Source organism: Taurulus bubalis (assembly GCF_910589615.1).
Source record: "Taurulus bubalis genome assembly, chromosome: 1".
In the NCBI taxonomy this organism is placed as follows: Eukaryota; Metazoa; Chordata; class Actinopteri; order Perciformes; family Cottidae; genus Taurulus; species Taurulus bubalis.
The window spans coordinates 48,329,812-48,345,542 of NC_136589.1; the positions used below are offsets into that span (position 1 = coordinate 48,329,812).

At 48.0% G+C, this 15,731-nt stretch overlaps 3 protein-coding genes across 3 annotated transcripts in view; 2 read left to right on the forward strand and 1 right to left on the reverse strand.

The window, feature by feature from the left end:
- The window catches only part of ldah (lipid droplet associated hydrolase), a 6,469-nt gene extending 3,524 nt beyond the window's left edge, over positions 1-2,945 (forward strand). The window contains exons 3-7 of the mRNA XM_079219147.1: positions 622-756; positions 914-1,083; positions 1,194-1,434; positions 2,291-2,373; positions 2,607-2,945. Of these exons, the coding sequence (XP_079075273.1) occupies positions 622-756; positions 914-1,083; positions 1,194-1,434; positions 2,291-2,373; positions 2,607-2,795 (818 nt within the window). The 3' untranslated portion in view covers positions 2,796-2,945. The remainder of the gene's footprint in view (positions 1-621; positions 757-913; positions 1,084-1,193; positions 1,435-2,290; positions 2,374-2,606) is intronic.
- Positions 2,946-5,115: 2,170 nt separating this feature from the next.
- Positions 5,116-8,263, reverse strand: alkbh1 (alkB homolog 1, histone H2A dioxygenase; the record flags this gene model as incomplete). The annotated part of the gene is made up of 6 exons (XM_079219136.1): positions 5,116-5,574; positions 5,748-5,941; positions 6,505-6,586; positions 7,350-7,512; positions 7,794-7,902; positions 8,126-8,263. 6 exons carry the CDS (start codon positions 8,261-8,263, stop codon positions 5,247-5,249), a joined length of 1,014 nt encoding a protein of 337 aa, XP_079075262.1. The 3' UTR covers positions 5,116-5,246.
- A 2,104-nt stretch (positions 8,264-10,367) lies between these two features.
- Positions 10,368-11,857, forward strand: slirp (SRA stem-loop interacting RNA binding protein). Its single transcript, XM_079226483.1, has 4 exons — positions 10,368-10,447; positions 11,018-11,076; positions 11,162-11,269; positions 11,478-11,857. The coding sequence occupies exons 1-4, from the start codon at positions 10,381-10,383 to the stop codon at positions 11,544-11,546; spliced, it is 303 nt and encodes a 100-aa protein (XP_079082609.1). The 5' UTR covers positions 10,368-10,380; the 3' UTR covers positions 11,547-11,857.
- Positions 11,858-15,731: the final 3,874 nt, after the last annotated feature.

A 15,731-nucleotide genomic window follows, 5' to 3' on the forward strand; every position in this document is an offset into this window, starting at 1 on the left:
TCATTATATGAATCATTTCTGTCACATTCATTGAATGTGCTGCAACTCCGTTACGTTATTCATTCTGGTCACATGACATCTATTGCTTCTCTCCATCCGGGGAGAGGGATCCTCCTCTGTTGCTCTCCCTCAGGTTTCTTCCCTTTTTTCCCTGTGAAAGGGTTTTTACTATCTTTATTGGGGGAGTTTTTCCTGATCCGATGTGAGGTCCCGGGACAGGGATGTTATGTGTACAGATTGTAAAGCCCTCTGAGGCAAACTTGTATTTGTGATGTTGGGCTATACAAAATAAACTGAATTAAAAATTGAATTTAGTAGAATAGCCCTTCACCAACATCTAGATTCAAGACCTTCAACATTGAGTTGATACTGTGCTTGAATGGTTCATACTGGTAAACACAATTGGCACATGGGGGCTGGGTAGTGTTTCTACAGCTGGAGGTACTGGTCTGGTTGGTACATACACAATGCACAGAGGGTGTAGGAGTCAGCAGACTGCAGCATCACATGTACAGTGCCATTCATGTAGCTGCAGTAGAGGTTGACTTTCAGACTTAACATTTGACTCTGATGTGATGTGGACATTGTCAGCCTCTGTGACGTTGTGCTGTCTCCTTCCAGGTAACCCAGGTGTAGTGGGCTTCTACAGAACCTTCATCCAAACGCTTCACCGCATGTTTGACTACCACTACCCAGTGTGGGCCGTCAGCCACGCTGGCCACTGTGTGCCACCGGACTCCATGGACATGGTGGAAGGTTCGGAATATTCTCAGAATCTTTTCATTAGATTTGAATTTGTTCATCACATATTTAGAATATGGAAGTGGTTTTAATAAGAACTGCAGGCGGGGCGAACAAGGACAACAAAGTAAGTATAGACGTATTTGAAGATGTTTTGACTTTGTTCATGCAGACGTCTCCTCGGCAGCAGAGCGGGACGTGTTTGGTCTGAACGGGCAGGTTGAACACAAGCTGGCCTTCCTCAGGAGACATGTTCCCACAGAAACCAGCCTGGTGCTGGTGGGACACTCCATTGGCTGCTACATTATTCTGAACATCATGAAGAGAAATCCTGAACTCAAGGTTAGTTGCACTAGCCGTGGCGGCGCCTTAAGACGATGTTAGTGTTTAACACCTGTAACCAGAGCGGTCTTAAACAGAGCACTCTGTCAGATGCTGTTTGTTTCATGCAGATTATCAAAGCCGTCATGCTGTTTCCCACTATCGAGCGCATGGCGGAGACTCCTCAGGGGAAGGTCATGACCCCTGTGCTGTGTCATATGCGATATGTGGCCTACCTGCCTCTCTTCCTGCTCTCCCTGCTGCCCGAGGGCCTCAAAGCCAGCCTGATCAAACTGGTGTTTGGCAGCATCCGGTGTCTGGACCACACGGTAGTCCAACCTACTGTGGGGCTGCTCAGCGGAGACTGTGCAGGTTGGCTGTTATTTGCTCTTTACGCTTGTGGTGCTCATAATGTTCAGTGCTGGACCTCCAGCTTCTGCAAATGAAGGACAGCTCACAGGCACACTTCAGATATGGGGCTTCGCTGGTTTGACCAAGTTCAGAAACCAAATGCTAACGTGGTTTTGATTCGAAAACATCAACATTTGTCGGCAGCAGTTCCCTCCTACTATCATCATCTCATTATGAATACAGTAGCAGCTGTTCATCCATGGAGAGAATAAGATGCCTTCAAGAACACAGACAGAGGGACTGACTGACAGTAAACAACAGAACGGTGCAGTTGCTAACCTAATGGAAACTGACTCAATAATTCAGTTTAATAAATGCACCTGCAGTGCATACATTATGTTTGTTTTAATAGACTAGGATATCATTTTGATGACATTTCCCCACTACAGCCTCCTGTACATTCTATCTGTGCTGTTTGCTCTTCAGATGGGGAGATTATTACTGATTCTTTAAAATTCCGCGACCTCAGCACATCTAGCAGAATACGTAGTCAAAGAATCCGAGTCAGGGCCCTGGTCATTTGACCAAATATTGCACGTTATATTTTGCTTGCAATGTAATGCTCCGCTTTTGCTTAAGATGCAGATATTTGGTCAGAAAAATGTTGGGCTAAAACAGTTTTATATCGACCCATCAGTTTTACACACCACACACAATTTAGTCACAAATAGGAATCTGCTTTATAGATACAAAGGCAAAACTTTGGAAATCATATTTTCCAGAGAAGTGAAAGTACAAGCCTGAGTGTCCTTTCATACTTCCAGAATGTCTGATGTAAAGAAATGATGAAACCAGTGTGATGTATTTCTCTTTGTAGTTAATGCTATGTACATGGGGGGTCAGGAAATGAGGAAAGTTCTGGAAAGAGACAACATCACCATCAAGAAAAACCTTGAAAAGGTAGGAAGAGGCCTCGACATATGATAATATTTATCTGTACTTCATAGCACTAAGTGAATATTGGATAACATGAAAAACACATGAAGATAACATGCTGGCTCCAATGATCAGTTGATCATTATATATATATATTCTTATATATATATATATATATATATTCTTCTTAGCTGTTATTGTGTATTACATCTAGAAAGCCACATCAGCAGTAAACTGTGTGTGTTTTCTATTTCCAGCTTGTATTTTACTACGGAGCTTCAGACCACTGGTGCCCTGTTCAGTATTATCACGACATCAAGCAGGACTTCCCTCACGGACATTTCAGACTGTGTGAGGACGGGTTCCGCCACGCCTTTGTCCTGGATGCAGGAGAAGAAGTTGCCAAAATGGTTTTTGAATGGATCCGTGGAGATGTGAGGCCATGAGTTCACTGTTGGCTTCTCTGCTGACCCTTCCAGACCAGCAGCTTTCTGATCAGCACAGATTATGGAATTGAACTAAGAATACAAGCTCGGTGCTGAAGGAATGTCAAATATTAATGTTTCATTGATATAATTAAATAATAATAAAACGCGTGTTGTCCTACCTGTCACACTAAATGTTTGACCCAAAGAGGTGACTGTTAAACCACAATGAAGAGGTTAGCGTAGATGATCCCGTTGGATCTGTTCTATCATTGGAGATTATGTCTTCGCTGAACGTTTTTCTCCATGGAAATGTTTTCTCTACTGGCTGCAGTAAGAGTGTGATTGACAGATGGTTTATCCAATCACCTGCGTGGAGCTGATACGTAACGTACGTAATGACGGCGTGGTCGATGGGAACTTTAAATCACACGGCCCGTCGCAGCAGTGGTCCAGTCTTCCCAGCCCAGATCTCTGAAGTTCACCCTCCTTCGGTTGAAGTTTCACGAGTGTTCGGTACAACCTCTTCACGTCGCCGCGGTGAACGCGGTGCTGCTCACCGAGCGCCTCCGCCCCGGTCCAGAGAGAGCTAACCAGAGCCACGGGTCGTCGAACAAGGAGACCTCCAGGTGGGGAGATCCCCTCTGACTCCTCGTGTGTCGGTGGAGAGACAGCGGGTCGTCCTCCGCTTCCCCCTGTGGAGGGCGCTGCAGCCAGACCAGTGTCTCAGGGAGTAGCGGGTCGCTTCAGGCTCCAGACAAACAGCAGTGGAACATGACCGGACTGTTCAAAGGGAGAGCAACTTGGTGGAACTGGGTATTTATTCATTTGATGAATTCATCATTTAATAATGTTCTATACATTTCCAAACATTAATTTGAACATTGGATAAAGCCATCCATCATCATTTTGTTGACGGATTAGAGTCAACGGTTTTGCATATTGCACATCATGTGGTCGACTACATTATGTAGAAATATACGGACGGCAATGGACAAAGTAGAACTACATAAATGTGGATTTGGGATGTTTTCTTTTGCTACTCTGAAAGAGGACATGTTATGGAGGAACAGCAAATAAAGGTGCAGGAGTAAACACAGCACCTGCAGTGTCCGGCCAGAGAGCACAGCAGACTGAGGGGCAGCAGACTGAGGGGCAGCAGACTGAGGGGCAGCAGACTGAGGGGCAGTTGCCAGAAGCCGAGGAAGAAAGAAGGGACCGAGTCTCGTTAAAGGCTGGGTCACTGGACGCCGACGTCAGCTGGCTCTGAGGAACACAACCCTGATGGGGAAATGTCACTTCGGACCACCTGAGACTGGGAAACGTGTCCGACCAAAAGCACGAGCGAACACTCAGACGATTTGCAACAGGACAGCTTTATTGAGCTTTGATGGCTGAGAGAAAACGAAGAGAGAACTAGTACAGGAAGGGAGAAGACATTTTGTTTTTCCCCACCTTATGAATACGGCATATTTAAGGAAAGCATTGCCACAAACAAGTCATTCCATTCAATTCCATTATCCCAACCACTCCTCCCATGCAGGGCGCTGAGTCCATCCCAACAAGTCATTCCTTTCTAAGATCACACTTGTAGCTTTTGCCAGGCTTGTTTGAGTTGGCAGCAAGAGGCAGAGTTAGGCACCGTTCAACTTGTAGAGGCAACTGTGGTTCAGTGGAGAGCAGGGTTGTCCTTCAATCAGAGGATCGGCAGTTCGATCCCCGGCTCCGCTAGTCCATGTCAACGTGTCCTTGGGAAAGATACTTAACCCCAAACTGCTGTGATGTGGCTGCTCGCCCGCTAGTTAGCCTGGTGGCGCCTTGGCCACCGTCCTCAGGCTGTGAAAGGTGACAACCATGTAAAAGCGCTTTGAGTGGTCGGAGGACTCGAACAGATCTATACAAGTACGCCCAGCATTTCACTTGCTGGGTGGATCTTTTTACAATAATGTACTCAGGCTGCATGGATTGCATTCACACCTGCTGAGGCCTCCAAACACGGTCTCATGCTTTTGCTTATTACGAGAATACATCAGTTTCGTCTCTCAACTTCCTCCACTTAAACCTTGACAGACATACTTTGAATTTCCTCTGATCTCCTCGTCCCTCATTCCACTCACCAGCTCAGCTTTTAAATGACTGGACACGTCCGTCTGTCGTCTGAGCCTCTGGACACATGCAAGAGGTCATGTGACACGTTACCCCGAAAATGAAACCCACAATCTAGCAAACATGAGTGACTGCCTTAAAAGTCTGTTTCAGACAACAACTCTCAGTATGCAAGTAAGCAACCAGAGTGAAGGGACCGGCCTCAGCTTTAAGGGCACATCTGAAGTGCTTCTTAGCATGAAATACCACTGTGGTGCGAGTGTGACAACAGGAGGTCCGTGTCATGTCTCCACAGCATCAACAGAGTCGCAGCTCCTCCTCTTCCTGCTCTTCCCACTCTGTCGTCTGTCTGGTCAAATCGGTCCTTTAGTGAGAAGAGGGGGTTTCTGGGAAGCTCTGTCCAGGCGCCAGCACCTGCCTGACAGTCACATTCACCCTGGAGCTGTGGCTGTACCTGGAGCACACGGCCCAGTCCTGCTCCGACAGCGGCTCCACCACGGAGCCGTGTCGGGACGAGCCGGAAGCCTCCAGCGCCGGATGGCCCTGGGGCGCCGCGACGATGCGTGGGACCGCATGGTAAAGGAGGCGGCTCTGTCCCGACATCACCATCACGTCTCCACTGTGCATGTACATAGCAGTGGGGGGGTCCTGTCGGCGGGTGCCTCCCAAAAGGAAGATAGCCGACTTCCCAAAACTATCAGAAAAGACAACAAGATGCCCAGTGAGGGTCTGGAGTTAACCTGGCAATGAAGAGCTGTTCTGCCCCACGTTGCAACACCCTGAACTACTGTTAGAAATAATAAATAAAACATAACAAATCAGCGCTCTGCCTTCTAGAAACTAAAGTGATTTATTCTCCCCGCTCACCTGAAGGACAGCAGCGGTCGGCTGTGATCGAGTTCCGATTCATCGACATGGATTCCCAGAGAGGAGTCAGACCGGTAGTAGTTGAGGATCCCCGCCTGTGGGTTGAAGCCCGGGAACCCACAGGCCGATGTTATGTGGAAGGACAGCGAGTGGAGATCAGCGGGGAAAGGAGTGTAGTGGCTGGCAGAGTAAGTCTGTGAATGGAACAACAAAGGAAAAGAAAAGCAGAAGGACAGGAAATGTTTTCACAGACTGGACCATTTCCTTCCATCATCTTTTACTAACGTGTCTCTCTTGGCAACAACTACAGGACCTTTGGCCACATCTTTAAAAAATAAAAGCATCATTTCAAAAAGTAAGGGATCCTTAAATTTGCCCCAGTTGATGTGTCTAGATAGTCCTGGTGGCCTTTATCACATACACCTGTTAACAATATGCATTAAGGATGAAGGAGTACAGCACCACTGTACAGGATGCAGCTGACTTTAAAAGCCTTTGTTCCTTCCATTTCACTCTATTCTCCATTTTTATTCTGAGGCCAGTATTACAGACAGATGAGACAGAAATGCAACAGAAGCTGTGCACACTGTAACATGAGTGTGCAGTCCTTCTGACTGTGTGCTACATCCCAACCATCACTGTCTTGCAATAGCCTTCAATCGTTCACGAGAAAGTATGACATACCCTAATATTTGTATTCTTTTCTGCATATTAATCAAATCCTCCCACAGATCCTCTCCCAAAGCCGGCGGGTTACCTTGGTATCCCAGTTGTAGTGATACCCGAGAGTGACCCAGCGAAGCCGGTCCAGCAGAGTCTTTGGTTGTCTTTGGTTGTGACTGTGGGGATCAAACAGGGCATGAAGCGGCTGGCTGGGAACCACGACAGTCCCTGGGCCTTTAGTGCCATGGTCTGCCACGCGGTGGACGGATGCATTGCTGCAACACAAGCAGAGATACCTTTCCTATGCCCTGCATTCCCTTCTCTTGTTCATATCAGACGCTACAGCTCCGGTCCAACACACAGAAGGCTTCTGTTACCGCAGGTGTGCAATAGTTCACCTGTGCACATCGGTGGAGTTCCCGTGTAAGACGACCTCATCTGCAGTCAAAGTAGCTTCTTACTATGTAAAGCCTAGCGTTTGAGCCTTCTTCACTAAAGGAATGCAGTGCGCTGGGACTGAGCTGGTGAAATGTCAACAGCTTTTCTTGGTCTTTTGCTCCACGAAACTAAAACAAAGTTAAGACATTTGACTGAGAGGTTGCGTGACATGCCGATGCCAACAGACCTGTGACCATCACGGCTGCATGTCGACAGCAGGCTGATAATGAAACGGTAGAATCAGGTGAACTCAAGCGGGAGGAACATCGGGCAGATTTCCTCCCGCTTGTTTCACTTCTACATAAGCATCATCGTTATCTCTGAGATCAGAAGATATGAACTTAGCACAAAAACTGGAAGCAGAGGGAAACTGATAGTCAGGCTTGATCAAAAGAGAACGAATAGGCCGGAGTTAGGCAAGCACTTCCTCCTGCTCGACCTGAAATCCTTCAACAGTGAACTGGCCCAGGTTCAGCTCACATTCAGTCAGAAACAGCTCACCTGAGGCCACCGACACTCTTGTCCCAAATGTCCTGGGTGTCAGAGGGAGACATGTGCATGTCCAGGTTGCAGACGTTGGGCTTCTGAGGGTAGGTCTTCAGACACTGCCGGACCCAGAAGGGTTTGGAGCCCAGTAGGAATGGGTTGGTGATGAACATGAACCCTGCCAATCACAAAGCCGTTCAGTACTGGGTCAAATGAACTGGTTCTCATACATGTGGCCTCACTGGAGCACTGTGGTGGGACGCCATCATGAAAGAAGATGCCCAGTAAATAAGTTGGGGGTTCTTGGTGAAACTAAATCTTACTTTATGTTGCATTTTCTTTGCATCTGTATTCTTATCCAAGAAAATATAGTGTCTAGTTTTGGTCTAAGATTGTGTTGAACTCTTGGTATTCGAGTGAGATTTGAACTGCCCGTCTCTCCACGGGTCCTGCGTGTACCTGGGTAGCCCGGCAGGCCGAAGGCTCTCCAGTCTCTGACCGGCCGTAAGCCCACCCTGGCCGCCTCCTCGTCGCTCACTGCACCCGGGTCCAGGAGAGCCGGGATGACCTGTCAACCACAGGCAAGGACAGTGAGACGCAGCAGGAACGAGCCTGGCTCTGCTGCTGCCACCCGTCTGTGTCAGGGACGTTCAGGATGCAGCTGAGCTGTTGCACACCTCCATGTCTCTTTAAAATACTGCTTCAAAGCCACCTTGAATCCACCGTGTGTGATTCCAGGTCTCCGGTATCTAAAGACTCTTTTCTGCAGCGCAGTGGTCCGCTGCTCTCACCTGGTCACTCGGTGCACTTCTGGAGAAGTCAATGACGTCACTGAAATCTGGTGGAGGGTTTCTTCTTTTGTAAAACTTGAATATTTTTCTAAATGCATCTTCGCCACTCTCCACCGCGTAGGCTGCCATCTTGGCCATGACGTCGATCTCTTCTTCTTTTAAGTTTCATGGCGGATGGGCTCCAACAAAAGGTGCACTACCGCCACCCAGTGGATTGGAGTGTGCACCTGTTACCTGTCTCTTTACAAAACAATACATTACAAATTAAATTAAAATAAGCTTTAATGAGCGACTCATCCCCTTCTTGTAGACAGCGTTGATGTTGGCCTTCCAGTTCAGTCGGCTGTCGATGGAAACACCAGGTACCTGTACTCCTCCACTATGTGATGAGACACCAGGTACCTGTACTCCTCCATGTGATGAGACACCAGGTACCTGTACTCCTCCATGTGATGGAGACACCAGGTACCTGTACTCCTCCACCATGTGATGAGACACCAGGTACCTGTACTCCTCCACCATGTGATGAGACACCAGGTACCTGTACTCCTCCACCATGTGATGAGACACCAGGTACCTGTACTCCTCCACCATGTGATGGAGACACCAGGTACCTGTACTCCTCCACCATGTGATGGAGACACCAGGTACCTGTACTCCTCCACCTTGTGATGGAGACACCAGGTACCTGTACTCCTCCACCATGTGATGAGACACCAGGTACCTGTACTCCTCCACCATGTGATGGAGACACCAGGTACCTGTACTCCTCCACCACCTTGTGATGGAGACACCAGGTACCTGTACTCCTCCATGTGATGGAGACACCAGGTACCTGTACTCCTCCACCTTGTGATGGAGACACCAGGTACCTGTACTCCTCCACTATGTCCACGTCCTCTCCCAGAACACTCAGAGGACTAGGAGCCGTCGTCTTCCTCCTGAAGTCCACCACCATCTCTCTGGTCTTGGCCACGTTCAGAAGCAGGTGATTCTCACCGGCCCACTCCACAAAGTCCCTCACCACTGCCCTGTACTCCTCCTCCCGTTCATCCCTAATACACCCGGCCACTGCAGAGTCATCAGAGAACTTCTGCAGATGGCATGACTGTGTTGTACTGGAAGTCAGTGGTGTACAGGGTGAACAGGAAGGGAGACAGAACAGTTCCCTGTGGGGCTCCAGCATCACTGACCACCATTTTAGACAGCACACGGCCCAGTCTGACAAACTGTGGTCTGCCTGTGATGTAGTCAGTGATCCAGGAGAGGGTGGACGAGTCTACCCCCACCACCCGCAGCTTCTCACCCAGTAGCAGTGGTTGGATGGTGTTAAATGCACTGGAGAAGTCAAAGAAAGTGACTCTCACAGAGACACCGGTTCCATCCAGGTGCGACTGAGCTCGTTGCAGCAGGTAGATGATGGCGTCGTCCACACCCACATGGGGCTATTTCAACCTTATTAATAAAATAATTCTATGAACCGGGTTGTTTATGTTGTAATGACACAACACTCCTGTATAAGAACACAGACGAAGTATCTAAAATGATCTTTTTTTGTAGTCCATCTCCTGAACATTGTAGTTTCGCCGCTGCAGACTGACGTGACGAACATCGCCTGCCGTCGCGTCATACACGTCATCAGTGAAAGTGGAGTCTGATACTCTAAACACTGCGGTTGTCTTCTCCTAACTCCTCATAAAGTCTCCTTCCCATCTTTCCTTGACCCCGTGACGTCTTCCACTGAGGTCGAGTATGAGTGGTTAGGGGGTCATTGTTTTGGGAACATTCACATACATTCACACGCGTCTTGCCCAAGGACACATTGACATAGGGCTAACAATCAAACCCGGGGTCAAACCGCCGATCCGCTCATTGAAGGACGACCCTGCTCACCACTGGGCAGTTACACAATTACACAATTAATTAATTAAATAATTACACAATCAGAGTTTGTGCCTTAGTGTCCTCTTTTTATTTTTATTTTATGCTTTGTTTCTCTCTCTCTCTCTCTCTCCGCCTCTCTCTCTATCTCTCCCCCTCTCCCCCTCCCTGTCTCTCTCTCTCTCTCCCTCCCTGTCTCTCTCTCTCTCTCTCCCTGCCTGTCTCTCTCTCTCTCTCTCTCCCTCTCTCTCCCTCTCTCTCTCTCTCTCTCTCTCCACATGGTGTTCCTCGTCGGGACAGGGGGGGCGCCATGCACCCTTCACGTCGCTCTGTAGCCTACTATTCAGTGAAAGAAGAAGAACACGAAGCGAAACATGGCGGCGCCGTCCAAGAAAGCGTTCGAGGTCTTCGTGTCTAAAATACCATGGACTACAGCCGGCAGTAAGTCTATGAATGACATGGTTAAAGAAGCATGACTATGTAGTGGTAGCGCGATACGTCCGCCATGTTGGGTCACCTGAGCTAGCTTAGCTAGCTCAGCTAACCCCCTGTGCACGAGACGGGATGGAGGTGGCGTGATGCATCATACAGCGTTTCCGGGGGACTAGGTACCCTTGTAAAAGTACTGCAGCAGCTCTGAGAGAACATGTGACCTTCACGGAGGTGCACCAAGAACACAGTGTAACCTTCACGAAGGTGCACCAAGAACACAGTGTAACCTTCACGAAGGTGCATGAAGAACACAGTGTAACCTTCACGAAGGTGCACGAAGAACACAGTGTAACCTTCACGAAGGTGCATGAAGAACACAGTGTAACCTTCACGAAGGTGCACAGTGTAACCTTCACGAAGGTGCATGAAGAACACAGTGTAACCTTCACGGAGGTCTACTGGTTCGGGTCAGATACACACGCGCGGACTCCTTGGTCAGAAGCTCCATCGTGTGTTGAGCCGGAAGTGTCGCTGTAGGGTCGTGCTGGAGAACATGACGTGTCCCTGTTTGTTTTGCAGAGGAGATGAGGGAGTACTTCGGGCAGTTCGGCCCCGTGAAGAAGTGTCTTCTTCCATTTGTAAGTTGTCAGCATTAAAGTGACTGAATGACTCTTTCTGCCAAAGCTGAACAGTGGTGCATACGTTGCTTGTGTGTTGCCCCAGGACAAAGACACGGGCTTCCACAGAGGCTTCTGCTGGGTGGGCTTCAGCACAGAGGAGGGACTGAACAATGCACTGCAGAAAGACCCACACATGCTGGAGGGAGCGAAGGTAAACATAATGATGGTGTCACAACTCGATAGGTTCTCTTGCTCCATGAAACCATAGCAGTTTATGAAGTATGTCCTTGCCATCAGTTTCATGTCTGACCTCTGACATGACAGATATTTCTAGTTCTCTAGATGTTTCTGTTAAGTGTGTATCCATTGCTTCAATATCATTCATATCTTCCTCTATGGATTTCCCTGTTTGTTTTCAGCTGCAGGTTCAGAGAAACAGACGTCCATTTGCAGGGCAGAGGTCAAACAGAGACAGTGACCATGACTGAAGCTCTGTGGCGCTGCTGTGTGGACAAGACTGACTCTTGTTATTGACCGGCTCACTGGACTGTTTGCTCCTGGACATTTATACCAGGGTTGGTGTATATGTTTCCATTCTGAAGTATGCCTCACCATGATTACCACAGTTCTATTGCGCTGTGCAGTAGTAGTAGCAGTCATATTGTCAGTAAAGTGTTGTACTTCCTGTAAGTGTCCTGTCACACTCTACACATCAACAGCAAATGGAAGGTTAATGCCAACATTATCATTCCCTGATCTTTCATTCGTCTCCAGTGTGAAGCAATAAAAACAGTGTTGGGATCCATTGTGTGTTATGTTGTTGAAGAAACACTTTTACCGTATTTTATTTAGTGGTTTGACTCGAGGTTAGATTAGAAAGCTTTATTAACCCCTAGCGTATATTGCTATGCTACACGTCTCATATCATAATGTAACATGGACTATATCATGTCAATATGTTGCATTGACACTATTCTATTATATGAATCCAGAAAAACAGAGTACCGTTGTTTAATCATATATATTAACCTGACACTGTCTACATAGCTTTGTTGACTTTGCTGCTATCAATCGCACTACATCTTACCGTGTCGTTTGTCCCCAAATGCTCTTGTATAATTTCTATTTTTATTCTATTCTCGCTTTAGTTTTTGCTGATATGTTACGTTCTATACTCATCTGTATCGATTTGTGTCTTGGCGCGACTGTAAAAAGGTTGTATAATCAGTTCTTCCAGGACAAGCTACTGCTACCTGGGGCCCCCAGACTATTTCCACCTCTCTAGATTCTGGAGCCGATGCGCGCATCATGGACGAAGGACTCGCGGGACAGTTGGGGATCGACCGGGTACGTCTTCCTCAGTCTGTCCAGCCAGCAGCCTTGACGGTCATCTCCTGGGGATGGAGACACGTCGAACCGCCCCGGTCCACATGCATGTGTCCGGCAACCGCCACGAGACCGTCAGCTTCCATATCCTGCAAACCCCTCGGATTCCACTTATTCTGGGATGCCCCTGGCTGCGTCGACACAACCCCACAGCGACTGCACTTGGACTTCAAGGAGCTATTCAACACGTTATGATTGTGCCTCCGCCCGAGTACGTTCCCACCTGCAGAACGCCTCGACTTCCCGTCTGCCCTGAAAGAGAGGCCATGGACCAATACATCAACGACTCCCTGGTTGCCAGTCTCATCTCCTCCTCGTCTCCCGCTGGATTCTTCTTCTTCGTAGAGGAGAAGGACCCTCAGACATTGCATCGACGACCAGAGCTTGAATGAGATCGCTGTGAAGAACCGGTCCCTGGCCACTCATCACGGCCGCCTTCGAGTTCCTCCAAGGAACCTTCATCTTCTCCAAGCTCCACCTCTACCGCCTGGTCTGGATCGGAGAGGGGATGAGGGCAAAGCGTCCTTCAACACACCCCAGGGGCATTACGGGGACCTTGTGATCCCTTCGGCCAGCACATTTACTTTTTGTTACTCTCAATATATGCGCAGAAAAATACTTATTAATAAAAAGAACAACATAGCTGGAAAAGGTCAAAATCTGAACAAACTAATACAGATAGATTTAGAGAATCTTTCACTAATGATGTAGTTCTGACGCGACGGCAGGGGATGTTGGTGTCGTCAGTCTGCAGCGGTGAAACTACAATGTTAGGGAGATGGACTACAAAAAAGCACCGGTTTATAGTATTACTTTATTAACAACAAACAACGCGGTTTATAGTATCTACCGCGTTGTTAATAAAGTAATACTATAGCAATACATTAACAACATAAACAACCCGGTTAAAAGTGAAACCAAGGTATTTTTCAGAGTACAAAGCTACTAAACTGTCTCTTTGTTCAGTTTCAAACATGCTGAATTAAATACGTTCTCCCACTAGCAATGTCTCATATCCCTTGTGTTGTTATGGTTATAATCTGATCATAAGAATATGAAGACAACAGTTCATGAAACACCACACAACTCAGGGTGACCTGGAAGTGTTGACTTGATAGCGTTTTATTGTAATGTGACAAAATAGTTGATTAAGAAGATGATCATCATGACTCAGACAAGAGGGACCAGCATGGCTGCCCTCCTCTCCACTGAAGAGCTCGTCCACTTCCACCCTCTCACCAAGCTTCTGGAACTGAAGTCAGACAATGATGAGGGCAGAGGCTGCAGAACAACACCAGAGAGAATATTACATGTCACTTTGATCACTTTACAGCAGTGTGATCACTTTACAGCAGTCTGATCACTTTACAGCAGTTTGATCACTTTACAGCAGTCTGATCACTTTACAGCTGTTTGATCACTTTACAGCAGTTTGATCACTTTACAGCTGTTTGATCACTTTACAGCAGTTTGATCACTTTACAGCAGTTTGATCACTTTACAGTTTGATCACTTTACAGCAGTTTGATCCCTTTACAGCAGTTTTCAGCAACAGCAATGTAACGTTTGTAGATTACCAGCAGGTTTAACAGATTGTTGAAAGTTCACTCCACCAAAACATTTCCAATGGTGAGTCACTTTAAATGTTGCCCCTGCAAGGGATTGTGGGTCGGCATTATCTCCTTTCCTTTCCCTTCAAAGTCGGCATCTAATGCTGATTCACGTAGAGGGTTCATAGAGGTCTCATAGAGGGTTCATAGAGGTCTCATAGAGGGTTCATAGAGGGCTCATAGAGGGTTCATAGAGGGCTCATAGAGGGCTCATAGTGTTCATAGAGGGCTCATAGAGGGCTCATAGAGGGTTCATAGAGGGCTCATAGAGGGTTCATAGAGGGCTCAGAGTGTTCATAGAGGGCTCATAGAGGGCTCATAGAGGGTTCATAGAGGGCTCATAGAGGGTTCATAGAGGGCTCATAGAGGGTTCATAGAGGGTTCATAGAGGGCTCATAGAGGGTTCATAGAGGGCTCATAGAGGGCTCAGAGTGTTCATAGAGGGCTCATAGAGGGCTCATAGAGGGTTCATAGAGGGCTCAGAGTGTTCATAGAGGGCTCATAGAGGGCTCATAGAGGGTTCATAGAGGGCTCATAGAGGGTTCATAGAGGGCTCATAGAGGGTTCATAGAGGTCTCATAGAGGGTTCATAGAGGGTTCATAGAGGTCTCATAGAGGGTTCATAGAGGGTTCATAGAGGGCTCATAGAGGGTTCATAGAGGGCTCATAGAGGGTTCATAGAGGGTTCAGGGCCCGATCCCAATGTGCAGTGAAGGTTTTATCTAAAACCATACCTTGTGTAGTTCAAAACCAGGATCAGAATCAGCTTTATTGCCCGTGTGTGTACACTTACATGTCATTTGACTCCATAGCGCACAGTGCTCCATAGCGCACAGTGCTCCACAGCGCACAGTGCTCCACAGCGCACAGTGCTCCATAGCGCACAGTGCTCCACAGCGCACAGTGCTCCATAGCGCACAGTGCTCCACAGCGCACAGTGCTCCACAGCGCCCCCCGGGGGGGAGGAGGAGAACCGCGTGTGTCCAGGCTGTGAGGAGTCTGCAGGGATCTCTGCAGCCCGCCTCCTGGCTCTGGAGGTGAGGTCAGGGCTCTCAAGTGTCACGCATTTCGGTCTTAAGTCCCGCCCTCCCGCCACACATCGTATTTCTCACGCTGAAATTAAACTCTAGGCTATTTAATGTGCCGCAGCGCTAACATGACCTGGTCGCTGCCCTCACCATGGAGGAATCAAGCACGTCTCCCCGAGTCCCCTGGACTCATCAGCCAATCAAAAAAAAGAAATGGGCGACACGAATAGCCAATCAGAAAAACGTATCTGTTGTATCTGGGTGAAATGTAATCCAGCAACCAATGAAAATGAAGCTAATAATAATAATAATATGGGGCAGGGGGCTGGTCTGTGGGCATACGGAGGCGCGGGCGGATATGTCACTCTTACCTGTCTTAAAACCTTGAGAGCTTGATACTGATCCCGCTCATTTATAGAACACGTCGAGCAGCAACGTGTTTCTCGAACAGGAAGTAACTCTTTATTTGACTTCCTGTTTATTCGAGTGTCGGGAGCAAATCTGAACGTAGCAGTCTTCGTCTCTTGCGGCACTACGTTACCCAGAATCCTTCGCTTCAGGCGCACACAGCCCGTGAGGTCAGGCCGAAGGTAGCGCGCGTGCTCCCGGACGAGCCGCTGCCCGCCTCCCCGGTAAGCTCGCCTCCGAG

Excerpts from the sequence above, each read along its gene's own strand:
- slirp (XM_079226483.1), top strand. The coding sequence starts at position 10,381 with ATGGCGGCGCCGTCCAAGAAAGCGTTCGAGGTCTTCGTGTCTAAAATA. Across the intron at positions 11,077-11,161 it reads AGAAGTGTCTTCTTCCATTT|GACAAAGACACGGGCTTCCA; the intron begins GTAAGTTGTCAG and ends GTGTTGCCCCAG. Across the intron at positions 11,270-11,477 it reads ACATGCTGGAGGGAGCGAAG|CTGCAGGTTCAGAGAAACAG; the intron begins GTAAACATAATG and ends GTTTGTTTTCAG.